This window comes from Excalfactoria chinensis, chromosome 14 (assembly GCF_039878825.1).
Source record: "Excalfactoria chinensis isolate bCotChi1 chromosome 14, bCotChi1.hap2, whole genome shotgun sequence".
In the NCBI taxonomy this organism is placed as follows: Eukaryota; Metazoa; Chordata; class Aves; order Galliformes; family Phasianidae; genus Excalfactoria; species Excalfactoria chinensis.
In genome coordinates, this window is record NC_092838.1 from 723,944 (window position 1) to 749,769 (window position 25,826).

The 25,826-nt window shown below is 58.4% G+C and overlaps 1 protein-coding gene across 2 annotated transcripts; it reads left to right on the forward strand.

Moving 5' to 3' along the window:
- Positions 1–866: 866 nt before the first annotated feature.
- On the forward strand, positions 867–25,822 carry NTN3 (netrin 3). 2 transcript variants are annotated; one of them, XM_072349313.1, is made up of 7 exons: positions 867–989; positions 7,581–8,552; positions 14,415–14,603; positions 19,448–19,597; positions 19,929–19,982; positions 23,562–23,636; positions 23,726–25,822. In XM_072349313.1, the coding sequence occupies exons 2-7, from the start codon at positions 7,586–7,588 to the stop codon at positions 24,052–24,054; spliced, it is 1,764 nt and encodes a 587-aa protein (XP_072205414.1). In that variant the 5' UTR covers positions 867–989; positions 7,581–7,585; the 3' UTR covers positions 24,055–25,822. The 2 variants fall into 2 exon arrangements, with proteins under 2 accessions (XP_072205414.1, XP_072205413.1); XM_072349312.1 differs by lacking the exon at positions 867–989 and having other exon boundaries at positions 7,544–8,552.
- The last annotated feature ends 4 nt before the right edge of the window (positions 25,823–25,826 follow it).

The window sequence follows — 25,826 nt, forward strand, 5'->3', positions numbered from 1 at the left end:
CTCTGGGAAGCAGGGGAGGATGACGAGCCGCTTTCCTCACAGGGCGGCTCGCAGAGCGCAACCCGCCGATGGGCGCACGTCGGGCAAAGCGCGCTGCCGGCGGGGGGAGAGCGGAGAGCGACCCGGGGCGCCGGGGTTGGGGGAGGCGTAGGGGGGGGCAGCGCGGCCGGGCGGCAGGTGGGAGCCCCCCGACGGGGACGGCTCTCCCGGCGGGGCGGCCCTTCGCTTCTCTTCTCCTCCTTCCCTTCTCCTCCGGGCCCGCCGCGCTCCGCTCCCAGCCCCCGGCCGGCCCCTTCCCGGCCCGCTGCGCTCCCGGCGGGGCGGCCGCGGCGGCGGGAGGGCGGAGGCAGGGCTGGCAGCGGCGCGGCGGGCGGCGCACACACGCACACACACCTCCCTGCATGTGATTAAATGGCTCGAAATCTGCTTCTGATTTCCTCGGGGAGGTGACTTTTCCCTTCTTTTCAACCCGGGATTTATTGGAGCCTTTTTACTCCGCTTCCAGGCAGCGGCCGGGACTCGGCTTCTCCGCTTCGTGCCTTTTGTTTTTCTTCGGTGGATTTTTTTTTCCCCCCCTAAATTATTATTTTTTCCTTTCCTCCTTCGCTCCTTCCCCGCCGCCCCCCGAGCAGCCACGGGCGGTGCGGTGGAGCGGGCGGGAGCTGGGCCGGCTGCGGGCACAGCGCAGGGGACCCGCCCGCAGCGCCGGAGCAGCGCTCCCGCTCCTCGCTATTTCGCCTTATTTTGCTTTCGCTCTTTTTTACTTTATTTTATTTATTTCCTGGAAAATTCTCATTATTGTTTTTTTAATTTTTTTTCCTCTTTTTCTCTCTCTCTTTTTTTTTTTTTTTTTTTTTCCTGTTGCCATCAGCCAAGGGAAGGGGAGCGGCCCCGCACTGCCGCCCGCGCTGCTGCGGCGGCCCCGGCTCCTCTCGCCGCCGCGGCCCCGGACCTTCCGGCGGACCGAGCCCGCTACCTGCCCGGCCGCGGTAAGCTGCTCCTCCAACTTCCCGGGGCGGGAAGCAGCTCCCCGCGTCCCTTCCCAGCGCTCCCTCCCTCGCTGCCTTTTATTCCTCCCCTTTCGCCCCCACCCGCCCTTTTTTTCCCTCCCCCGTTTCATCCTTTCTCTTCGGGCTCGCCGAAAAACGGGACTTTCTCCGCAGTGCCCGCGCGGGGCACGACCGAACCCCGGCACGGAGCTCCGCCGCTCCGCGCTTTGTCCCGGCCCGGCCCCGCGGAGGGGAAGGGAGTGCCCGGCGCTGCGCGAAGCTCCGCGGTCTCGCTGCCCCCGCGCTGCCGGGAGGGACCCCAGCTCCGACCCCCAACACGGGAGCGGTGCCCGGTTGCTGCGGCCACCGAGCGCCGGCACCTCGGCGGTGCGGCTCTGCCCTGCTCGGGGATCATCGTCCTGCACGGTGGAGGGGGGGTTCCCCTTGGGAAAGGCTCCCGCGGGCTGCTCTCAGCTGTGGCGCGTTAGGGCTGGAGAACCCCCTGGTCCCCTCCCCCCTCACCCCCACCGTGCCTTAGCCCCACACTGCAGCTGGGGGAAGAGCTGCCCCTGCACGGCGCAGTGTGTGAGCAGGCGGGGAGACGGGAAGCCTGGCTGCGTTGGATGGTTTGCCTTGTGCCTTGTGCTTTTCTGTCCCAGAGCTGCTGCTGAACCCTCATTTTTTCAAAGCGCCGTCCCTCCCACAGCTTCCCCATGCCGCTGGAGGGTGGGTGGGTGGATGGATGAAAATACCTTTGCTGGGATAAGGACTGGCTGCTGCGCTGGGGATGTGGTGCTCGGCAGCCACTCGCACGGCCTGGCTCTCACTGTGCTGTGAGCAGGGAGGTGAGGGAGGCCGAGGATGGAGCAGTTTATGTCCTGACAGGCTGAACTCGTGTGTGTTCAGCTCTGGTGTGAGCTCAGATGCGTATGGGCAGGAGGTGAGATATGAGCTGAACTGAGCATCCCCACCTCTGGCCGTGCTGTCTGTGAGGGGCCCACGGTGGTGGTGCTGCGGGTACCCCGGGGTGTGCAGCCTCCAGATAGCCAGGAGTGACTCAGGTCCTTCTTCCCTCACTTGGTCCATTGCTGCACACCCCCAAGGTGAGGAGGGACCGCAGCTCCCTGTCATCGTGCAGCAGAGTCTGGGCCTGAGCCACACTGCAGACACCCGCTTCGAGGCGGTGTGATGGATGGTGGCACCTTTCCTTTCTGCAGTATTCCCGTTATAAAACAGAGGGAGCTGCTGTGCTTTTCTGACCGCCCGGTGGAGGTCCTGCTGTTCCAGCACTGGGTGTGCGGTGCCGTGGGATCCTCACTGCTCGGTGAGGTGCGGTGTGCAGCAGGAAGGCATCAGGGCTGTGGCGATGGCAGGTGCCATGCTGGCTTTGGCAGGAACCAGAGTGAGCCTGGAGAGAAGGGTCTGTGTGTGGGGATGCAGCGTCCGCTGAGGAACCTCGCAGAATGCAAGGTGCCAAGGAGCCCACGTGGAGGGTGCCGACAGCCAAGGGCTCTGGGCATGGCGTGCTGAGGGGCTCCCTTGGACAGCAGCTGGGGGAGGTGCAGGGCTGGGCAAGGGCCCTGGGAGGAGGCGAGCGGTAGTGCAGGCCCTGGACATGCGTTCCCAATGGGACTGCCTCCATCTGCCCTCTCCAGGGAAGCAGCACCTCTGCCTCCCGTTCCCCCACCTCCCAACCAGGCCCTGCTCCATAAGGAAGCAATTATTCTGTGCCCCCACGAGTCCCTCCCTGAGCCTGTGCAGGACATTTAGGCTCAGTATGGAAATGCGACAGATTTTCCATATTCCACTTTGCCCCGTGATGTTAAAAACGTACGTGACAGCCTCTTCCAAATGCTGCAGACTTGGCACTCGGTAAGAGGCAGTGTGACACCAAGGCCATGAAACGTGGTACCCATAGCCAGAGAGAGAGACAACGAGAGGTCAGAGAGCAGCACGCTTCCGGCCCCGTTGTCGTGAGCCACCCTGTACCCAATGTGAGAGATCTTTCAAAGCTGGCCAAATGTTCTCATCTCTGAATACCATTTTAAATATTCATCCAGACTATTTTCAACATCTGTGCCCGGCATGTTGTGAAAAGGCAACAAGGGCCGTTATGGAAACCAGATCACTTTATTCCCATATGGAGTGGAAAGGGCAGGAGCTGTGAGGGCTCTGCGATGGGGCCGAGCGCCCGTGGGGAGCGATGGGAGGGTCCCCTCTGCCCGCAGTGTGTGACAGAGTGAGCTGAGTGGTAGCAGAGATGAACCAGCGGGGCAGCATAAAGGCAGCTGTGCTCTCTGCTCCCACAAGGCTGGGGCTCAGTGGGCTGCTGTTGTGTTGGGTGATGAGGAGGTCTGCAGCTGGTGCTGATGGGAAGTGCTCAGCCCAGTTAGCGGTGAATTTAGTGTCACATTGAAGTGGCTCAGCCACACCACACCATGAGGATCCTCCCAGCAAGGGAACCAGCTCTGCCCAGGGCTGTGGGGAGCACTCCATGGTCCCAGCAGGTTCTCCCTGGGGGCAGCTCACCAAAAACTCCCATCCGAGAGTCTCTGACAGCTCTGTGTGTGTCTGAGCGGCCTTGGGGTGGTTTGGGTGGGCTCCTTTTTTTTTGTTTTTGATAACCTAGGAAATCTGGGCTCCGTTCCTCCCTTTTGTAACGTCAGACTGAAGCTAATTCAAGCCAGGCCAGATGCTGACCACAGGTATGCCAGTGTAAATTTGAATGGAGTCGCTTACGTCTTGCTTGGCCTGGTCTGAATGGAGCTGCTTCTGTCTGATGCCAGAGGGACTGAGGTCAGAATCTGGACCATCCTTTCCTGCGTGCGGGGTAATATGTATGCGTCTCTTGGCACTGCTGGGGTACCGTATGGCTTGTGTAATGCTGCCTCCGGCCTGCCAGAGAGCATTGCAACAACTATCGCTGAGCGCCTGCTGCAGGAGCGCGCTGCCTCGCATCGCCCACATGAGCCATGTGCACAGCATGGGGCACGGAAGCCTGAGGGGCTGCAAGGAGTGAGCAGCTCCACAGTAGGGAAGTGGTTGTGGGTCTGTATGCATTGACAGCCCCCTGAAATCAGAAATGAAGGGGGAAGAGGGAGCTCGGCCAGGACTGTGCGGGAGCCACAGTCACGGTCCTGGTGGGCGGCTGCTCCAGTGCCCACAGCTCCAGCCTGTCCCGATGCCCACAGCCCTGCTGCTCACCTCTGCTTCACTCCTTCCTACCCGAAAGCCAAGCCTGGTCCCAGTGCATGGGGTTTTTCCTTTCCTTTTCAATATTTCTCCGTTGTGTTTTTGTCCTAACAACACATGGAATGATTTATCCGTGTCCAGAGCCCAATTTGGTCCTGGTGCATGCTTCTTGTTGGGGGCCCAGAGCCCCCAGCTGGCACTGGCTCAGCACATACAGAGGGGCCCCATGGCCCCCCAGCTCATGGAATAGGGCAGGTGCCCCATGGGTCTCTCCAGCAGCACATGTGGCCATGGGGCAGAACCCCTCATTTGTTCAAGTCCCCTGTGCCCTGCTGGATGCTTCCATCCATCTCTGTGCTGTGCTGCAGGGAGCCCCTCATCCCTGCCCACACCCAGCAGGGACTGGGCACAGGGCTGCCAGGGATAGGGCTGGGTGAGCCCAGTGTGCTTCCCCTGCCCTCTGTGGGCTCATTAGCCAGCTGTGGCAGTTGCTGGCCATGTGTTAAATGGCATTTGCCAGTGCATGACTCGGGCCTTCATTGCACCCTGTAGTGCTGCTGTGGTGGCTGGGCTGCGGCGCGTGGTGTGGCCATTGCTCAGGCTGCTCACAGCTTCCCCGCTGCTTTAATTGGAGAAGGCTGCTCCAGCGCCGCAAAGGTCCTGGGATCAAATCTGGCTAATAACCGCCTTCCCTCCCCTCCCCATGTTGTTCCACTTAATCCTATAATTGCCTCTGCAAAGCTGCCGCGGCCTCGCTCTGCTCCCCAGTGACCCCGGGCCCGCTGCAGGCACCGGGGTCAGCGCTGGGAAGTGTGTTCTTCCCGTGCTGATCACCTGCTGCACCTGCCTTCGTGCATCCGGGCTTTGCACTGAGGCTGATGAGCACCCAGCCAGCACTAGGAGCTGTTTTGCATCCAGGCCCAGTGCACCTGCAATACAGTGCCCATGGGGGAGAATGGGGTGTCTGCATTGCCCCAGTGAGCCCCCGGCATGGCTGCAGGCTGTGCAGAGCCACGGGTGCCTCTGGCAGCGCTGCTCTGGGGCTCAGGGGTGTGGAGATGCCGTGCATAGCAGCTAATTTTCAAAGTGCAAAGCACTTCCGAGTGTGAAGGCATGAGGACTTCCTTCCAAACCGCATTGCTGTTAGCATTCCCCATCCAGAGGAGTGAGGAAATCACCCACCTCAAAAATGCAACCGCCACTGGGGAGGAGCGTGGCCACGGCAGCAGCTGGGACAGAGGCTGCAGCCTCAGGGAGGGCAAGCCTCGTGCCACGCTCCTGCTGGCATCGTGTCCTCACCCAGCTGGAAGGCATGAGGGAACCTCAGTGTCGCCCTGGGGCCATGGAGGGCCAAATCCATCCTGATGCAGGGTCAGCATCTCTGCTTGGATGCCTTCTTTGGTGCTCAGCCGGCAGCGTCTCCATTAGGTTTGAAATGAGGGCACCAAAGATGGGAAGTGGAAGGGGGGCAGGTGGAGCTAGGAGAGAAATACCCGCTGCCGGGCCTCCCTGGCAGCTTGCCGGCAGCCCAGGGGTCACGCTGAATATGCATAAAAGTGAGCAGATTGCAGCTGCCCTCCTCTCTGATGCAGAGGTGAGACCCGTGGAGACCACCGGCCCCGGCTCCCTTTCAGTGGGATAATGGGGTGAGCTGCGCATGGAGCGTGTGTGCATGTGTGTGGTCTGGAGGATGATAATGATTTCCATTCACACGGTGCCTCTGCAGTGCCGACACGCCGCTCGGCAAGCGCCAGGGCCTGGCTCCCCCACGGCTGCTCCCCAGCATTGCCCCACATTTTGGGCACAGCGTAGGGCAGGAAGGCCTCTGCTGTGGGTGTCATCCCATGGGATATCTATCCATCCTTTCCGAGCCGTCCCCATGTGCTCTGAAACCCACAGGTGCTCTCCTGCCATGCATGGTGCAGCACATGGTGTAAACTCAGCTGGAGGTTGGTGGGACATGGGCAGGGCTCTGCTGTGTGCAAGCCCTTGTGCTCCTGCATCGCCGCTCCCTGCGTGCTGTTCCCCCGCTCACTGCAGGTGCCCTGCAAGCAGTGCCACGTGCACACAGAAGCAGGTGTACAGCTTAGGGACAGGGTGGTTGCATTCCAGTACATTTCCATCACAGTCTGCCCAGGAAGAATACGGTTTGAGGTGAGATGCATCTCCTGCAGCTCCAGCCTCTGCCAGCTTTAGTGCAGCAGTGCTTGCAGAGTGGCACAGTACTTCCTGCTCTGCAGTGACGGCTCCATACCTGCTGCTGGGCATGGCCTCGAGCAATGCTCTCCTCTCTAAGGTTGTCCCCATGCCCACCTCTGCTCCAGCAGTTCCACCCACTTGTGCTTGTGGCACAAGGGATTCTCGGTGCTGTTTGCTGAGCGCCCGGCCACACACAGGGCTGCCCCCGAGAGGCTCTGCAGGTAGCAGGGGATGTGCTGCTGGGCGATGCAGGCCACCAAGCTGGCTGCAGACACTCCTCTCCCATCAGTGGTGGTGGAGCAGAGGGAAGGGCCCATCCGCAGTGGAGAACTCCCTAGGCACTGGCTGTTGCCCTCTGCCTGCTGCTGGCTCAGGGGCTGCTGAGCTGGGTCTGGCCGGGCAGGGAGGAGCTTCCCTCATTAGTGGTTTGGCAGCCTGGCCAGGACAAGCTCCCTTCCACAGCAAAAGGAAAATAACAGAGAGCAATAGAAACAGGGCTGTCCCCAGCAGCAGGAGCATGCCGCTGAGAGCAGTGCAGGGGCTGAGGACCAATGCTTAATTACTGGGAGTGCAGCACAGAGCCCCAGCCATCCTGCAACTCTGTGCTGGGGGCACAGAGGTGGTGGGGGCTCCTCCCCTGATGGGTAAAGGCAGCAAGGCCAGAAGGATCTCCTGGCAGTGGGAATGCTGTGGCTGTGTGGCAGTGGGATTTGCAGGGAGGTTGGCCACCGGCTTGCAACCAACTCAGGGTCAGCAACAAGGGAGATGTCTGATGGTCCACCTCACAGAGAGGCAGAGAGGGATGGGGTGCTGACCCCAGCAAGCTGTGACAGTGTTGTGGAGCTAAGTCCCATCCCCATGCTATTGCTGTGGGGAACTTCAGCTCAGGGGCATCACCTCATGCATGCAGGGCTGTGTATGAAAGCCTGATGACATCCATGGGTGTGAATGTCCCCATCCTGCCTGAAACCTGCAGATATTTGTGTGCAAAGGGGCTTGTTCTGACCTCCTTCTTCCAATGCTGTCGGTAGGGCACCTTGAAATGATGCTGTGGCAGGGCACAGTGTGGGAGGACATTTGCAGCTCAATGCCCAGGTGCTGAGCTCATCCCTGCACCCTGTGCCCCCTGCAGGGGCTGTGCCATGCTATGTGTGTTCCATGCCATGCCGTGCCATCCCTCACTCTGTGCTCTCATCCCAGGGAGGATGGAGGCCCCACAGCTCCTGCGCCTGCTGCTCACCACCAGCGTGCTGCGCCTGGCACAGACCGCAAACCCCTTCATGGCTCAGCAGACACCCCCAGATCCCTGCTACGATGAGAGCGGGGCTCCCCGCCGCTGCATCCCCGAGTTTGTCAACGCTGCCTTCGGGAAGGAGGTTCAGGCTTCCAGCACCTGTGGGAAACCCCCAACACGGCACTGCGATGCCTCGGACCCCCGCCGAGCCCACCCACCCACCTACCTGACCGACCTCAACACCGCCGCCAACATGACGTGCTGGCGCTCCGAGACCCTGCACCACCTGCCCCACAACGTCACCCTCACCCTCTCCCTTGGCAAGAAGTTCGAGGTGGTCTATGTCAGCCTCCAGTTCTGCTCACCCCGGCCGGAGTCCACCGCCATCTTCAAGTCCATGGACTACGGCAAGACGTGGGTGCCCTACCAGTACTACTCCTCGCAGTGCCGCAAGATCTACGGCAAGCCCAGCAAGGCCACTGTCACCAAGCAGAACGAGCAGGAGGCCCTGTGCACCGACGGCCTCACTGACCTCTACCCGCTCACCGGTGGGCTCATCGCCTTCAGCACGCTGGATGGGCGGCCCTCGGCCCAGGACTTCGACAGCAGCCCTGTGCTGCAGGACTGGGTGACGGCCACCGACATCCGGGTGGTGTTCAGCCGCCCCCACCTCTTCCGTGAGCTGGGGGGCCGCGAGGCTGGCGAGGAGGATGGGGGGGCCGGGGCCACCCCCTACTACTACTCAGTGGGCGAGCTGCAGGTCGGCGGGCGCTGCAAGTGCAACGGGCACGCCTCGCGCTGCGTCAAGGACAAGGAGCAGAAGCTGGTGTGTGACTGCAAGCACAACACAGAGGGGCCCGAGTGCGACCGCTGCAAGCCCTTCCACTACGACCGGCCGTGGCAGCGGGCCAGCGCCCGCGAGGCCAACGAGTGCCTGGGTAAGTGCCCACCATGCTGCCCACGGGGCAACTCCAGGGGGAGGGAGCACAGGGCCGAGCTGTGGGTGCAGTGGGGACAGGGTGAGCTGCCTGCACCCCACAGGATGTGTGGGGTTGGCCGTGAGCACTCAGTCCCCGCTGAAGGCGTGAGGGTGTGTTTTGGGACATCAGCACATGAGGGGAGTGGTGCCTACCGGAGCTGCTTGTCCTTGGGGTAAGGCAGAGATGGGCACTGGGTTTGGTGCGAGCAGCTAAAATCTGGCAGGGGTTAAGCAAATGTCTGAGCTTTCCCATTTCAGCATGTTATCATTCACAGCCGGTCTGGTATGGTGCTGTGTTGTGGGCTTGGCTCATCTCTCCTTATAAAGCTTTATGCAGGTTAAAGGTGGTGTATCCTGAAGGAAACTTTCCACAAATATCGACCCCTTGTTGCTCGCCTGCCCCGCTCTCATGTCTGTTTCTTTGGGGTTTCTGTGAGGCTTTTGCCTTTTGTCCATGCAGGTGGGGGATGCCAGAGCCCCACAAAGCCCTGGGAGAGGGAGGAACCGGCTCCTGCCCTGCCTGGACCCCAGCCCGGTCCCAGGGGGCGGCAGGATGGGGACAAGGGAACCGCGCCATCAATCAGCCCCCGAATGGCCCGCTGGATGTGCCAGAGGTCAGGGGACCTGTTAGTGTTGGTGATCGATGGCTTGTTGAGATCCCAGCTGCCGGCTTCAATATAAGTGTGTTAGAAAGGAGGGAAAAAAAAAAGAAGGCTAAAAAGGCTAAAAAAGCTAAAAAAGTTGGCAGCCTGAGCCATTCTGCAAAGCACTTAGCACCCTGTGGGAGTGAGTTAGCCCCGATGTTTCCCCACTTGCCCCAGAACATCACGTTTTGGAGCAAAATTCGGAGGTGGACCAAAAGGAAGATCCCAGCCCAGCACCCTCTGCCCCACGCTGCACCCTGCCCTTCAGTCAGCTCCGTGGGATGGGTGAGCAGAGGAGAACGAAGGGCCTCCCTCAGCCGGGTATCCCTTTTGGCAGATGAGGCTGAAAAGATAAACGAGGGAGAGAAAAGAAGAGCAGGGAGGAGGCGGGGGCACGGAGCGGTCCCTTCAAGACACCCTGACAAACCCCACACACAAAGGCTCGTAGCCAAGCTGCGTGTGAAAGTGGTTTTTCCTGTTGATTCGATCCCCTTCTTTCTCCCTTTTCCCTCTCGGGCTTTGTGCCCTCTCTGAAGGGACCTGAAAGAGCTCCTCCATCACACGCCTCCGAAGGGCTTAGCGGCTGAAAGCTGGATTAGCTCCCCGAGCCTTCCCCTCTGTGCCTTTCAACAATGACATCTCCCCAGCCAGCACGAACAGACGCAGCAATTAGCACCAATTAAAAGGAGAGGCCGCCCGGGAAGTTCCCTTTGCTCAGCCCAGGCTGTGGGGTTTCCGACTCCGTCCCACGCCCCAGCACTGCGCTGCCCTGTGGTGGAGGAGGAGGAGGAGGAGAAGGAAGAGGAGGAAGGTGGTCCAAGTGCCCCGGAGTGCTCTTCATCCCCACGTGAGCAGCTGGGGATGGAGCCGAGGGACTGGCACAGTTTCTGTCCTGTGCTTCCTGGTGCTGCCCATAGCTGCCCCAAGTGGGGCTGTGGGATCACCCGGCTCTGGATAGGGGATGAGGGGAAGTCCTGCCCTGCTGTGGAATACAGGCATGGCCAAGTGTGCATGAAGGGCTGGGTCAAAACAAAGCTGGTACATCCATCCCCACTGTCCTGGGAGTTTGTGCAGCAGCTGAGCTGGCCCATGGAGTGTGAAGGAGGATGGAGGTCTGGGCAGGTGGGCACTGTATTGAGGGGAGCACACGGGGGTTCCCATGGGTTCTGCTTTTTCATGTCACAAGAATTTCCACTTCTCACCGGTGCTAAAGGCAGAGATGTGTGTGTCGTGGAGGTGCTGTGGTGTCTGTAGGGAGCAGAGCTGCTGCCACTCTGCATAGCTGTGGGACCGACTGTTGTTCACACAGCAGGTTTGGGGAGGTCTCGGCTGGGCTGACAACACTGCCAGCTTGGCACGAGGGCGAGGCCAGCTCCACGCTGCAGAGTGTGGCCCCGTGCCCACCGGGCTGGCTGCAGTGCGGTGCCATTGTACCCCGGGTACAGCCCGGCCCTCCCAGCCTCTGCAATAGGCTCAGGGAGGGGAAAACCCCACAGAGGTGCGGGCAGGAGCTGGGTCGTGAGCCCCCCGAGCCCTTCGGGCCCGATGCATTAGCGCTGTTCTGGCAGCCCTGCCCTGCTTTGCCCTCCGTCCCCGCTGCTGCTCCCGCGGAGCTGCCACACAGAGCCCAGTGCCCCAGTCGGGAGGCTGTCCCCAAGGCAGGGGGGAGCGGATTAGTGCAAAGCAGCCACTGGAAGTAATTGATCCACTCGCTCGTAATGCTGGAGCTCTTGTTCCCATTGTCGCCGCCGCGGCTGGAGTGCCTTTCTGCCCGCGGCACAAAGGGGAGACCCTGCTCCGGGAGCAGAACCTGTCCCGTGGAGCACAAGGACAGCGCTTGGGGCTCGCTTTGATCCGGGCTCTGTGTGCTCCCAATGGGACCGCTCTCCCTCCGCACCGGGCAGAGGAGCAGCCAGGAACTGAGGACATCGGTCTGAGATGCCGGTGCATGGAGGAGTGCTGATGGGATTTGCAGGCCCCCCTCTCCTTCATTCATCCCTTCTGTCCCCCTCTAGTGTAAGCGTTCCTGGTTTTATCTCAGTGTTCCTGATGCAGAATTCCTTCAGAAATCCCCCTTTTAAGCCCAATGAGCTGACCTGGCTTTCTTTACACTGGTGCCAGGCAGGAGGTGGCTCTGGGAGGCAGTGAGCAGGGCAGCGGACACCCTTCCCCCGCCAGCATCCTCCCTCTCCAGTGGCTGTGGGGCACTGGGGAAGCCGGGGCCAGGGATCTGCCTGCAACAGAGGGCATTAGTGCTCAGCTGGGAGCCTGAGCCCTGCTCCTGGGATGGGCTGTGGCAGTTCAGCCTCATGCCATCCACACTGTGGGCTCACAGGCCCTGGGGTGCTTCCTGGCAGCCAGGTGGTGAGCCGGGCTGCTGTGCAGCAGTGCCATCCCAGCCTGCCACCCCCTCCCTGTCCCCATCGCCATTCCACACAGGCAGGGAGCAGCCCACGTGTTTGCACTGGGAGTAGGGGGGTTCTCCTGCCCTGCTCCTCTCTGGGGCTGAGGTGCAGCCATCCTGCCTCGCCTCCCGGCTGGGCTCCCCTCCAGCCAAAGCAGGGGCGTAGCTGAAATCCGCTGCGGGTTGGCAGCAGCAGCCGGTCTAGGGTTTCGCTGAGCCAGCTCCGTTAACTAATCGCTCCCAGGGAGCTCGTGGGGGCGGCGAACCCCCTCATGTCCTGCTGGCACCAGCATCTGTTGCACGTGTGCTTCCCACGCGTGACGCTGCCCATCCCATGTCCCTCGGGGTGTCCCCAGCCCTGCACTTCTCCCACCATCACCTCGCTGCTGACCCGTGGGGAGCTGTTGGGTGGGGAGGTATTGGGGCAGCCAGAGTTTGGGCAGGGGTTCAAAGCCTTCAGAAGGGGGACAGAAGGAGGCCCCATTTCAAGGTGTTGACATTTAATTAGTCTATTATCGCAAATTATTAGATCTTGTGATTGTTTAATTGATCATATGATTGTTTAATTGGGCATACTGTACAAGGGCAGAAGCAAACCACCACGTAATTAGCCCCAAACTGTGCAATTAAATTCTTATTAATACCCCAAACAGCGGGGAGCATTCAAGCCTTTAATTAGTGATTAACAGGAGACAGACAGAGCTTGCAACCAAGTCGGCTCTGAGAACAGCACAAGCATTTAGCACAGTGCATGGGGGACCGTCCGCTCCGATTAGCACTGCATGCCCAGGAGTGCGGAGCCTCTCCTGTGCCACACTGTGACCCCATCCCCATCCCAGCATGGCCAAGCCCGGCCAGATCCTCACACTGAGGTCCCCGCAATGGCCAACATCACCCTGGTGCCCTCAGAGCAGCCCTCAGTGCTGGGATAGTGCTGTGGCTGTGCAGGGATGGCCCTGGGGCTGTTGGGGACATACCACACAGCAGCAGGGCAGTGAGCCAGCCCCTGGCCCTGCTTCAATGCCACAGAAAGGCCAGGCTAGTTACTCCATCACCAATTAAACTGGGGCAGAGAGGGACCTGTGATGGCCGTGGTGAATCATTTACCTGATCTTCCTCCTCCACTGCCCCCATGTGCTTCTGTTTCCCAGAGGATGCAGGAGCTTGCAGGGGACCAGGATTTCTCCTTCTGAGTGAGCAAGACAAAAATAGGGTCCCTTTGCCCCAGAATCTCTTTCTTGCAGGTGCCTCTGCTCAGCAGCACAAGACACTCAGGACAGCTTGTCCCCCAGCCTGGGGACAGCACAGCAGCCTGTGCTCTGCTGCTGGCCCTATGCAGAGCATGGCAAAGCAGCTGCATCCCTGCTGCACCACATCCCTGCTGCACCACATCCCCACTGTGCCCACTGCATCACTGTAATCCTAGCTGGGAACTGGGAGTTGCTCCATGCCTGGTGCACCACGTCAACAAGCACAGAGTCAGGGCCCGCATGAAGGTCTTTGTTTAATTCTGCACAGAATTGGGTGCTTGCTTTCTAAATGTCCCAACTCCTGAGTGGGTAACAACTGGGGTAATATCCCCATCACACCAACACCACCCCCACCACGCCAGCACCATCCCCACTCTTCCAACACCATCCTTGCCACGCAGCTGCATCCTCACCAGCAGCAAAATGTGCTGCTCTTCCTTCAGGCACCACATCCCACTGTCCAGCCAAGCATGAGAGTTCACCTCTCCGGCACCAGTAAAAAGTGAGCTCAGAAGGCACAGGATGCACCCACTGCCCAATGGAGCGTCAGTGTTGTGCCTGTCCTGGGATCTTTACACTAATCTCATAATGTGAGGGAGCCAAGGGTGGGTGTGTGGGACCATGCTGGGGCTGGAAGCAGGCTGGGCTGCTCCAAGGGGCTCCAGGTTCAGGGTGTGCTGCTGCTCTCCCCGTGCAATGCCAGGACCGTTTGATCTGAGGCTCCCTGTGTGCTCCTGGGCAACCCAGGGGGGGTGAGCGGGGGAAACTTCACACAAACAACAAGCAGGCCCAGCAGTTAAATCTGGGCTGACATGTTAATGAATTTCACAGTACGCCTGGAAAAACTCTCACCCAGCCTCAATTTACCAGCATGGGGAGGGGGCTGGGGGCGGGCGCCGTGTTTTGCCAAAGGAAATCTTGTTCCCATTATCTTTTTGTGAGAGTGTTAAACAGGAACTGGCACTGCTTTCCCATTTTATCTCGCACACGTGGAATCGGGCAGGGGGGTCTTCTCTGTTCCTGTGGCTAATGAAAGAAATAGCGTGCATGTTTGCATCGGTGTGCACGTGTGTGGGGGCACGTGCATGCGTCTCTGTGTGTGTGTGTGCAAATATGAATACACATGCTCGTGCACATGCTTGTGACGTGACCATATGTGTCCACATGGGAGCACACGTGAGACTGCACACATAGTTCTGCCTATTTGTGCATGCATGTGTCACTGTGGGCTTTTGAGTGTGTGTGTGTGCAGAGCAGAGCCTTGACTAAGAGCAGTTTGGGGGCTGTGCTGCTGGTGCTGAGGCTGAGATCCTGTGGGGCAACAGGCTGCAGATGCTTGGATGGTGCTGCCTGACCAGCACTGCCAGCCCCCCCTGCCTGGCTGCACCTGGCCCCTTTGGGAGGCAGATGCTGCACATCTGGATGGCACTGGGTGGCCCACACCTCACCTCTGTGAGGAAACTCCATGGGGTAAAAGCCATGCCTGCTGCCCCTGTCCCTGCTGACCCTCTTCTCCTTTGCAGCCTGCAACTGCAACCTGCACGCTCGGCGCTGCCGCTTCAACATGGAGCTGTATAAGCTGTCGGGCAGGAAGAGTGGCGGCGTTTGCCTCAACTGCCGGCACAACACGGCTGGGAGGCACTGCCACTACTGCAAGGAGGGCTTCTACCGGGACCTCAGCAAGTCCATCACGGACCGCAAGGCCTGCAAAGGTAAGCTGGGAGCAATCTGCTGCCCCGAGGGAATGGTGGGGGATGGCCCTGAGCCCAGCATGTCTGTGGGTGCCCAGATCCAAGGGATGGGGAGGGAGACCCGTGGGAGCAGATGGCTGGGGTGACCTCTCTGCCCCACGAGGAACTGCTCTTGGCCCTTGCACAACTGCAGGCACAGCCATTGGTGTTGGGTGCCGGGGAGGTGCGGAGCTGTGCAGATGCTGCAGAATGCCTTTGGCAGCTTGCTGGGGATTAGGCTCTGACACCAACGTAGTCTTGGCTGTAGATAAACTTGGAAGTCTTTGCAGTGCATCACAAAAGGATTTGTGGTGCTTCCTCACCTTGGGAGGGCTGGGGCGATGCTGGCAAGGATTCTCTTCTCCCTGCTGCGCTGCCATGGGTGCTGCTGACGGCAGCTCCATCTGTGGAGTGCTGAGCAGTGCCGCCCATGGGCAGGGTGCATTGACCTGAGGCATCTGGGAGCCGTTCTGGCTCCAAACAGGGAGCAAAGCCCGGCCCCACAGGTCCTGACTTGTGCCAAGCCTGAGGCTCTCCTCTCCTGGGTCTGCCCTGCCTTATCTCTCCTGTCCAGCCCTCTCCGTGCAGCCTCCATCCTCTGTGGAGCCTCCAAACAATGGTCCCACCAGCGGCCATCAGATAACAAAAAGCCACCTTGACCGTCCCCCTGGACTGCCGCTGCTGTGCTGACCCCACCAGCAGGGACGGGAGCTTTGCCATGGTTTCTCCAAGGCCAGGAACTCACCCCTGATCCCATTTTTCCAGCTGAGATTGCAAGTATCTCCAGGAAGGGAGGATGGCTTCCCCTCTGGCAGTGGTACTGCACAGATAGCAGGGAAAGCTGCTTCCGTGTGCACTGGGGATGCGTTGGGGTGGCGGCAGAATGCTACCCAACCCCCAGCCCATCAGATGCCCTCAAAACAGGCGAGCAAAGGGAAACCAGCTTTGGGCACAGCAGACCCACAGCTGAGCCCCAGGACATGAGTGTTTCCCATTTGCAGAGCTCATGCATCCTTGGGGTGACAGTGGGAGAGGAAGAGGAGGATGCAGGATGAGGAGGTCTGTACACCTCATCATGGGTAGTGCTCTGATCCTGAGGAGTGCCAGGCAGGCTCCAAGGATCCTTGCTGGGATGGCCCCCAACTTCCCCACTGTTCGAGAGATTCCATGTCTTTGCACATAAGAAGGCTGAAGCAGAGGAAAAGCTGCTCCCTTCCCCTGCAGCATGCAGCATTTCCCCCCAGCCTCTCCAGCCTCCTGGGACTGGAGACAGCCAGAGGTGGGGTCATAGCATAGACCAAGGCCATGACTGAGCAGCTGTGAGATGGGATGGGATGAAACAGCAGCAGCCCCAGCTCCTGCTGCAACACAGTCAGGCTAGAGCAGTGCAGCACAGTGGCCTTTTCCATGAGGATTTCCCCATGCTGGAGCTGTGCTCGGTCCCCCCTCATCCCCAGGGGTGCCCCCAGCCCCAGGCAAGAGCCCTCCATGCGCAGGAGCAGCCGGGCAGGCGGCAGCCTCATCAGCCTGCGGTTTCAGGGAAAGCCCTGAGTCATTTCCTCTGGAGGGCAGGCAGGGGGCTGCCTAAAATGGAGTTGCAGTGAAGACCCCGGTCTGGCTGCTATCCCCACATCTGGCACACGTGCACACTCCCCCCACCTTGCATTCCCTCTCACCCTGCTGTCACCCAGTGCTGGTCCATCCAGGGAGGAGTGCTTACAGGATGAAAGAAAAAAGAACCAAAGAAACAGGATTTTGTTCGATGCTGCAGATGGGAAGACTCAGCACAGCCCAGTCTTGAGGCATGAGCGTGAGCTGGGTTCGGGCATAGGAGCGGGGTGCTGCAGCACGGTCCCCCTGCACAGAAGAGCTCTCCTGCAGGTCCCCGTGCCATGCAGGGCCGTGGTGCCACTTCCTGAAGGCTGGCAGTGCCTGCGAGTGGTTTTGAAATGCTGCAAAGGCTCAGCCCGGCCAGATGAACATGTGCACAAAGCCTGTCCCCCGCTACGGGGCATATGTTGGAGAGGATCTTGCAGCAGAGCAGTGCCTGCTTCTGCAGAGCCAGCTCCTGGCTCTGTCCCAGGCATCCGAGTCAATAATAAAATCCTTCATGCTTCTGTTCCTCTGACCGTCCCTCCCTCACAAAGCAGAGAGCATTTTCCCTTTCCTCGTGTGTGTGCAGGAGTGGATTCGTGTGGATCCATGCCCTCCAGACTGTGCCTGCCCCAGGAGGTGGGGATGCAATAGGATCGTTTGGGCTCATTTTTTCCAAAGCCAGAACATGCACCTGCTGCTTTGAGTAGCTGCACTTCTGCAAGGAAAAAGGAGAATAAAAGGCGAGGCCCGTGGGAGCAGGTCTGGAGAGGATACAGCAGGGCAAGCAGAGCTGCAGGCATCGAGTGAAGATCTTCATCCAGCGCTGGTCCAGGGCAGCAGTGGAGCAGCCTCACAAAGGGAAACGTTGGAGGAAAGCTCAGCTCATATTCAAGACTTGAAATGGTAGCCCAGAGGCCGGCATGATCACAGTGTGAGTTATTTAAACAAACCTGAACTGATTTATTAAATAACAATTCAAGTATGGTTCATCTCTGCTGGGATTTGAAGATGGGCACAAAGATGCTCCCCGTGGATTACATCTGCCTGCGTCTCCCACAGCACCCGGTGGAGTAGGGGTGAACCCAGCAATGGCCACCAGCAGCCAGCAGCCAGCAACCAGCCTCACCACAGGGCACTGCGGCACAGAGGAGCTGGGAGAGTGAAACACACAGGACAGTGTGCAGGGTTGATCCAATGGTGGTAACTGGAAAGTCAAATAAGGAAAGGCTGTGCATTAATCCCCGTGATTTAAACAAAACTGTAAAACGTGAGCTTTCTCCAATGAAAACTGATGAAGCCGCAGCAGCTAAGCCTCAAGAAGCACAGCTACTCTCGATATTAGGTATTAGACATGCTTCCTGGCAAGCACAGCTCCGTGGGTTAAGCCTTGGGCTGGGTACTCCTTCCCAGCACCCAGCAGGAGCTCAGGCATTGCGGGCAATGGGTACAGAGGTGGGGACACACAGGGGTCAGCCCTGGGAAGAGAAGGGGCACAGCGAGACACAGCAACCTGCTGGGACTGACCTGTCTCTACGGGACATGGCATGAGCAAAGCCAGCTCACCTGCTGCTCCAGGTAAGGCGTCGAGTCTTTGGAAGCCTTCTTCACAGCGCAAGGAGGATCCAGCTGGATGAACTGGATCCTGACCGAGCTGAGATTTATGGACCTGATTAAACTTTACACTGAGAATACGCTGCTGAGACCGGGGAGATTACACACAGTGTGTGAAGCTGAGCACTTGCATAAATCTCGTCTGGACATGAGCCTTCTGCCATAAATCTCCCAGGGCACAGACCAGCCCTCGCTTTGCATGCAGCCTGTGTGCAATGCCCATGACGGCATCTGAGCCCACCTGGCACTGCGACCCTGCTTGGGCTCTGTGTGCAGCCTCACTCAGCAATTCAAGCCTTCCTGGTGGCAGAGACAAAGCGGTGGCCGCTCTCCAGGAGCAGCCATACCTGCCAGCTCCTCAAGGGTACCTGCACAGAAAAGACACTACGGCACACAGCCACAGACCCAAGGAAATGGCTGCAGGTGGTGCTCATGGCCACAACCGCCCTGGAAAGAGCAAGGCTATGGCTGGAGAAAGGCCCCTTGCTCCCCGCTTCATGCCAAGGCTCCCTCACTCACTGCCATTTGTTATCACAGCTGAGCCCCCAAAATATCCTTGTCAGAAACACGTCCGTTTCCAGCCCCAGCCAGGATCTGATAAGGAGTGCAGCATCTGGTCCCCATTAGAGGCTGCTTGCTCTTGTTTCTCTCTGTGCAGGGGAAGCCTGGGGAGCCGTGCCGTGGTGCTGCCACCAGCCCCATCTGGTGAACATTAGGGAAGCGATAACATCGGGGGGCTGTGGGGATGGGGGGGGGGAGATGTTTTTGTTTTGCTTTGGAATCACGTTCAACTCTTACACCGATGGAGGCCAAGATAACCTCCTCCAGCTCGTAGCCAGGCTCAGCCATGGGCCAGCAGAGGGAGGGTCCTTTCCTGACAAAGCATTGTCTTCTTCCTCCTGCATCCCTGGCTCCATCATCCACATCATTAGCTCCATCATCCAGCATGGGTATCTCCATGATGATGCTCTGCTTCAGACCCATCCCAGGGTTGGAAACCAAATTTCCACTCAGGTCGGGTTTGGCTTATCTCCTGGGGAGACTGTGATGGAAGGCCATTAGAATAGCATTTTCCAGCATGGGCTTGCATGCTTGGATGGGTGTTAGGGCTTATGAGCCGGGGCAGCATTGAGAATCATAGAATCCCCATATGGTTGGGTTAGAAGGGCCCTCGCAGCCCCCAGCCCCACCCTTACCATGGGCTGGCTGCCCCCACCATCTCATCTGCATAAGGCCCATCCATGACACCTCTGGGAATGAGAACCCACAGCTCTGGTCACAGTGCCACGTCCTCACTGTCCTCCAAGTAAAGGATTTCCTCCCAGCATCTGACCTAACTCTCCTCTTTTAGTTTCAGACCATTCCCCCTTTACCTGTCACTACCAGAAGACCCACTTCAGGCCACCCCAGAACAAAACAAGGCTCAGGTTGACATACCAACTCCACGTTGGCTCAGCATTATGGAGAGGAGGCTCAGAGGGCATTTCCCCATGGGCTCACCGCACTGTGCCCTACAACTGGCAGCAAGTGGCCAACCAAAAATACCACAGACAAGCTGTGGACTTGAGCCACGTGTTGCCTCCCATATAACCAAAGACTTTCCTCCTTTCCCTGTCCAGCCTGTGACTGCCACCCAGTCGGTGCTGCCGGGAAGACCTGCAACCAAACAACAGGGCAGTGCCCGTGCAAGGACGGCGTGACCGGCCTCACCTGCAACCGCTGCGCCAAGGGCTTCCAGCAGAGCCGCTCACCCGTGGCCCCCTGCATCAGTGAGTCCTGAGCCAGATGAAGTGTCCCCGGGGGTACTTAATGACCTCTGTTATTCATGGCAGCCCCCCCAGTCTGTTGTCCTTCTTAGCGAGCTCCCTAGAGGTGATGCACTAAATCCCCTGTGCACCCCATTTGCAGAGGGATCTTGTCTGTGTGCCTCCCCTGGATCCCTCCCCAGCTTCAGGCAGATCCCAAAGCTCTTGGTAAAGCAGACAGGGCTGGGAGACCCCTCTGTCTGAAAATGAAAGAGTACCCGTGATGGGCTGGGAAAGGGAGCTGCCCAGGGCTGGGGATCCCTTTCCTTAAGGCATTTCCCCCTTTCTCTTCCAGAGATCCCTGCAATCAACCCAACCTCTCTCGTCACCAGCACGGAGGCACCTGCAGGTAAGTGCTCTGCCACCTGCCCCCAGCCCTGCCTGGAGTCACCACCTCCACCCCCTGCCCCACAGCACACCTATCAGGAGTGCCAAACCTCTCCAAACCCGCATCACCAGCCACAAGGTTGCCTATAGTGAAAGACAACAAGGGCAGAAATCCTCAGTGTTTCTGGAAAGGGACCAACCAGCCTGCAGAGCTGCTGACACAGGGAGCACCAGGGCTGGCAGTGTATGGGCTGTGCCTGGTTCTCATGGGGATCAGGAGGTACATTCATGGCCTTTGGGGTCTGCAGCAGGCCAAGGGCTGGGGTCAGGTGCTTGTCTTTCCTTGCTCTGGTTTGGGAATGGAGGGTGATGTGGGTGGAAGTCAGAGCTGCTTTCCAGCTCACTTTGCTTTCTGGCCATGAAGAATCCAAGCTGGGAATGCCAGAGAAGGGGCTTAGTTGAAAGGAAAATGGGGTGGATTTGAGTGATTTTGTTGTAAACAGAGAGGGGCACGTGGGGCAGAGTTAATCAGGGTGACTCCCTCCGGTGCTTCATAAATAGGTGCATTCTTAGTATCCTGTCTGCAGGATTTTCAGCTGCATGAAAATAAACAGTACTCAATGGAGATCCTGGCAATCACTTTGTTTTGGTGGAGCAGGTCTGTGTTCAGCAGCCCGTTGCTGTACCTGTTCGTTCCTTGTTGGAAGGTTTCTGGCTTCTAGCCCCATTACGTTCAGTGCAGCATAGCCCACCTCTGCCCACAGCCTGCACCAGGGACTGGGGTCCCTCTGGACCCTTTTGGGGTGACTGGGCATGACCAGGGGCTGTCCAGAGCTGTGCACTTCCCCCTACCCCCTCCCGCTGCCTGCACCCCTGCTACCTCCCTGGAGCCCCAGAGCCCCCTCCCCTCCGCCCCTCAGCAGGTGCACCTGCAGGAACAGGGGGACATTGTTCAGGGCTGCGGCTGCTCAGGTGCTTCCCCACCGCCACATCCCGGCCCTGTCTGCATCCGGGCTGCGTGCTGACATTGCCATCCCATCCCCACGTTTTGCTCCCCAGCCCCTCACAGCCGCTGGGGTCCGGCTTTGATCCCTGCCCAAACGCTGGCCAGCTTTACAGCAAAGCGTCCTGCCCCCATTTCTTGTAATTTTTATTATTATTAGCCCCAAATATTTTCCACTTCGCAAAAAAAAATAATGGTAGTTTAAAAGAAAAAAAACACCAACTTTGTTCCCCGTTAGTGGAATTAACAAAACTAGCAGAGTGCAAAAGAGGGCTTGAAAGGAATTCAAAGTCAGCAGTAAAAGACTTGCAGCCGTAACACCTAATTAAGTTACATCTCTCTTCAAACCAAATATTCCCTCTTTTTTTCTCGAGGCGCAGAGAAGTCAACCAGATGTGCAAACTCACCACCCCCCGCGCTCCCCCCATCCCCCAGCGCTGGGCATCCCACAGCCCTGTTGGGGACGTGGGGCTGGGAGCCTGCCTGGCTCAGTCCCGCAGCGCATCGAGGCCCACGGGCAGACACGAGTCTTCTTCCTTTCTTTCTTCCCCCCAAGTTTCTTACATAAGTGGAGCGGGAATTGTTTGTATTTTTGAGGAAGGTTCCTCAGGGCAAAGCTGAGGTTAAAAGCCCCCAAACGAATCCCAAACTGTTAATCCCAAATACGGTTTCTGGCTTTTCGGAATCGCAGTTTTAAGCTGTTAATCATGAGCGGGAGCCCAGGGCAGTCATTGTTTTTCCTTCTTCTTTTCTTCCTTTTTCCTTGTTCCCAAGCACAGAGCTGGCGGAGGGCTGGGGCTGGCAGGTTGACCGGGGCTGCCCCACAGCTCAGCACCCCATAGCGCATCGCCACCCCATAGCCCGGCTGTGATGGGGCTGAAGGCGGGAGGGTTTCCATGCAGCCTTCTCCTCCTGGCCCTGCATTGTGCAGTGCTGGCTGCTACTGCGGTGGCTTTGCTCCCAACCCCCGTCTCCAGCAGCGGAGGGGACCGCGAGCCCATATGGTCCTGTGTGTCCTTGTGAAACTGCAGCTTGGCTCTGGCCAGATTTGCAAGGAGCTGAAAGCGGCCCCAGCGGGGTTTTCCCTTCATAGGAGCCTAAAGCGTGGCCCGCTCTGAAGATGCTGCACGCTGCCAGCCGCAGCGTGCCGTGCCCCCAGGCTCTGTCCCCACTGCCACCAGTGGCTGCGCACAGCTCCCAGGAGGGGATGCGGCCGCCGGGCACCCTGACAAGCTGCAAGAAGAATGCAATTAATCACTGCTGCTGCTCCTCCTTCCCTTTATGATGCCTCTCCTCGTTTCCCCTGAAAGCATTCTGGTTTCTCCAAGAAAAATCACTCCAACCCACAAAATGTGTTTTCTGTCCCCGCAGATGACTCTACGGTACTTCAAAACCACTCTAGTCCAGAAAGACTCAGCCCCACGGGGGCTAAGGGGGGTCGGTCCCCGGCAGTGCTCCTTAGTCCCTTCTGCCTCTCCACGGTCCCTCCTGTCCCTGTGTGGTGTCGCTGTGTGGCTCAGTGGCACTGGGGATGGAGGAACCGCATGGGGACAAGGATGGGGATGGGGCGGTTATGGCAGCTCAGCCCAGGGGCAGCGCAGTGGGGCTGAGCCGAAAAGCGGAGCCCATCCCACTCTGCCAGGAATTAACTTCGTGCTGAGCAGCTTCTGTCAATGACAAATTTGGAACAGGCGGCACAAAGTCCCCACTGAAAGGGAGCCGAGCAGAAAGGGCAGCAGCAGAGCTCAGGATGAGTTTGTGCTTCTGGGCTTCTTTCTTTCCTCTTTCTCATTCCCCCCCTTGGCACAGAGTGCTGTTATTTCCCCACCATCCCCCTCCATTGCCACCGATCGCTGTGGCAACCCGCAGACAAAGGCAGCTCAGTGGCTGCCCTCTGTCCTGGGACTGGTGAGGGCTCTGCCAACTGGACAGAGAACCTGGGAGAGGGAGAGAAAGGAAGAAGGATGGGCTTAGAAAAACATACCATTTGGAAAGAGACAAATTGAGATGTTCAAAGGAAGGTGGCAGGGGAAAAGAAAGGAGGAGAACCGGGCTGCTTCGGGCAATTGTTGGGATCAAAGCCTTTGGGGAGAAGGAGAGAGGCATTCCTGGCCTGCCCTCCCTCTGCTTGAGATGCAAATCTTAAGCCTTTAGAAATGCACAGAAAAAAAAGCCTCCTTGAGGACATGAGCCTCTGCCCCAGCATGGGGAGGAATGGCAGGGAGGGATACTGTGAGGAGGGAGGGATGCTGCAGGGAAGGACGGATGCTGCACAAGGAGAGGGGTGCTGCGGGGAAGGAGGGACGCTGTAGGGAGGGATGCTGCCTGTGTGGGTGTGTGCAGGAAGCTCAGAGTGGTGACCTCCCTGACCGTGCTTGGTCAGTCCCAGCAGGACGTGCTTGGGCAGCAGGGAGTGACCTCACCTGCTGGCTTTACCTGTTCCTAAGCCCCCCTGAGGGCTTTGGGGTCCCACAGAGGACACTGGGACAGGGAAGCCCACTCTGGACATGCCCCATCATGACACCTTTGCCCACAGCAGGACAGAGCCCCACGCACGGTGCTGTGCCACATGCTAAACCCTCTGTTGCTCCTTTGCAGACTGTGACTCCTACTGCAAGCCAGCCAAAGGCAACTACAAGATTAACATGAAGAAGTACTGCAAGAAGGATTATGGTAAGGATACCCTGCATCCCCAGGGACGGCGGTTCCATCAGGAGCTGACAGAGCACCCCCATCACCTTCCTCTCCCTCTTTTCCCTCAGTGGTCCAAGTGAACATTTTGGAAATGGAGACGGTGGCCAACTGGGCCAAGTTCACCATCAACATCCTCTCCGTCTACAAGTGCCGCGACGAGCGGGTCAAGCGTGGAGACAACTTCTTGTGGATCCACCTCAAGGACCTGTCCTGCAAGTGCCCCAAAATCCAGATCAGCAAGAAGTACCTGGTGATGGGGATCAGCGAGAACTCCACCGACCGGCCGGGACTGATGGCTGACAAGAACAGCCTGGTCATCCAATGGAGGGACGCCTGGACTCGCCGCCTTCGGAAACTGCAGCGGCGGGAGAAGAAAGGAAAGTGTGTGAAGCCCTGAGGGCATCGTGCCCCACACAGATCCCAGCCCAGCTGCACACCCAGACCGTGCCCAGAGACTCTGTACATATATATCGTGTGAACGGACTCTTCTGTCTATAGTGTATATTTTGGCAACGGTTCCCCTTTGTGTGTGCGTGCGCACGTGTGTGTGTGTGTGTGTGTGTGTGTGTGTGTGTGTGTGTCTCCTTCTCTCAATGTGTATTAAAAATAAGGCAGTAATGACAAACCTTTAACGAGGAGCAAAGCAGAGGGGGGTCCCGCAGGTGCCTGCTGCCGGAAGGAGCTTAAGGGGCTGGTTTCTTGCTCCAGGAATGCTGCTCCTCACCCTTCTGTCCTAGTCTCTCTTTCCCCTTGAACAAAACCTGCCCAGTGCTGCTGTCTGAGCTCACTGCTCTCCCTGCTGCGTGCTGAGGGCCTGGTCCCTCTCACGTGCTGCACATGTGCTGCTCTCAGCTCTCCGTGCCCCTTTTCTTGTGCAACAGACAGGAGGTCAGTTTCCTCTATCCCGGTGCACAGACGGACTGGCTGGGTGGAGACCATCCAGCACTGCAGGACCAGCCCCAGGAGCTCCACAGGGCGAACCAAGTGACCTTTCTGCAGACCTGATCCTGCAGGACCTGAGCTTTACACGGACTGGTGCTGCCGCCCAGGGGCAGGACCCATGGAAATCTTGGGGACAGCCAGGGTTGTTGGTCACCACCTCACAGAGCTGTGCTCAGCAGGGAGCAGGGGACTGCCTGTCCTGGTGCATGGTCCAGGTGACCCAACAGGAAAGACCTGCAGACACCCACGCTCTCCTCTCGTGCCAGCTCTGCGTGCTGCTGTGACCTTGGCCGTGCCAGAGGTGCAGAGGCAGAAGTGGCAGGAAGAAAGAAGAGCTTTCGCTGACCAACCTCCAGTCTTTTATTTCTTCTTCATACTGTATTAGTCTCCAGTTCCAACAGACATCCGTTTCTTCCCATGTTGAGGTTATAGCGGTCTCGGCATAATAAACATGAGTGGAAATAATAGTTGATCTGACAATAGATATTCCTTTCCATACAAATCTTGCCTGTTTAGGGAGGCTGCAAGGCTCAGCAAGGTGTTGCAGCCAGCACTGTAGTGAAGATCCCATGCTCCCCAAAATCCACTCTACTCTTACTTCAGGACAGGAAGCTCCAGGTTTTCCTCTGGCACCTGTCCCCTCTTCACCTGAGGTCAGCTCCTAAAGCTCTGGGAGGACTTTGGTGTTGGCAGCTGCTGTTTGGGGCTTACCCTGCCCTCAGTTCAACCCCCAGGAGCAGTGATCCCAGCAGTGTCGTTTGTGCATCCCGTTGGGGCCCTGCACCGTGCAGCTCAGCACCACCACACAGCTGCCATCACATTAACCAGAGCTGAGCACCAGCTGCAGGCAGGGACCCACACCTGGTGGCCAAGCAGCACTGCCAGGGCTGCTCCGAGATGTGTAACTCCCACGTGTCTGCGTGCCTTTTTGTCACCCCTTCCCATTTGCTTTAGAACTGTAGCATAGCACCAGGTGGAGCAGACCCAGGAAGCTGACAGGATCATTTTGGGGACCCCTATGTGAGTTTGGGGGGCTCTGCTGAGCTTTCTGGCCTGCTGAGATGTGCAATATATGTACCACCTGGGGCACCCATGAAGACCTTGTCGAACATGTACAAAGAAAAGCCAGCAGATGCTATGGACCACAGTGTAACATATATATGTACGTTTGGTTTTTTATTATTATTTTATTGTTAATTTTTAATAACACGAGTCTAATAAGTATCG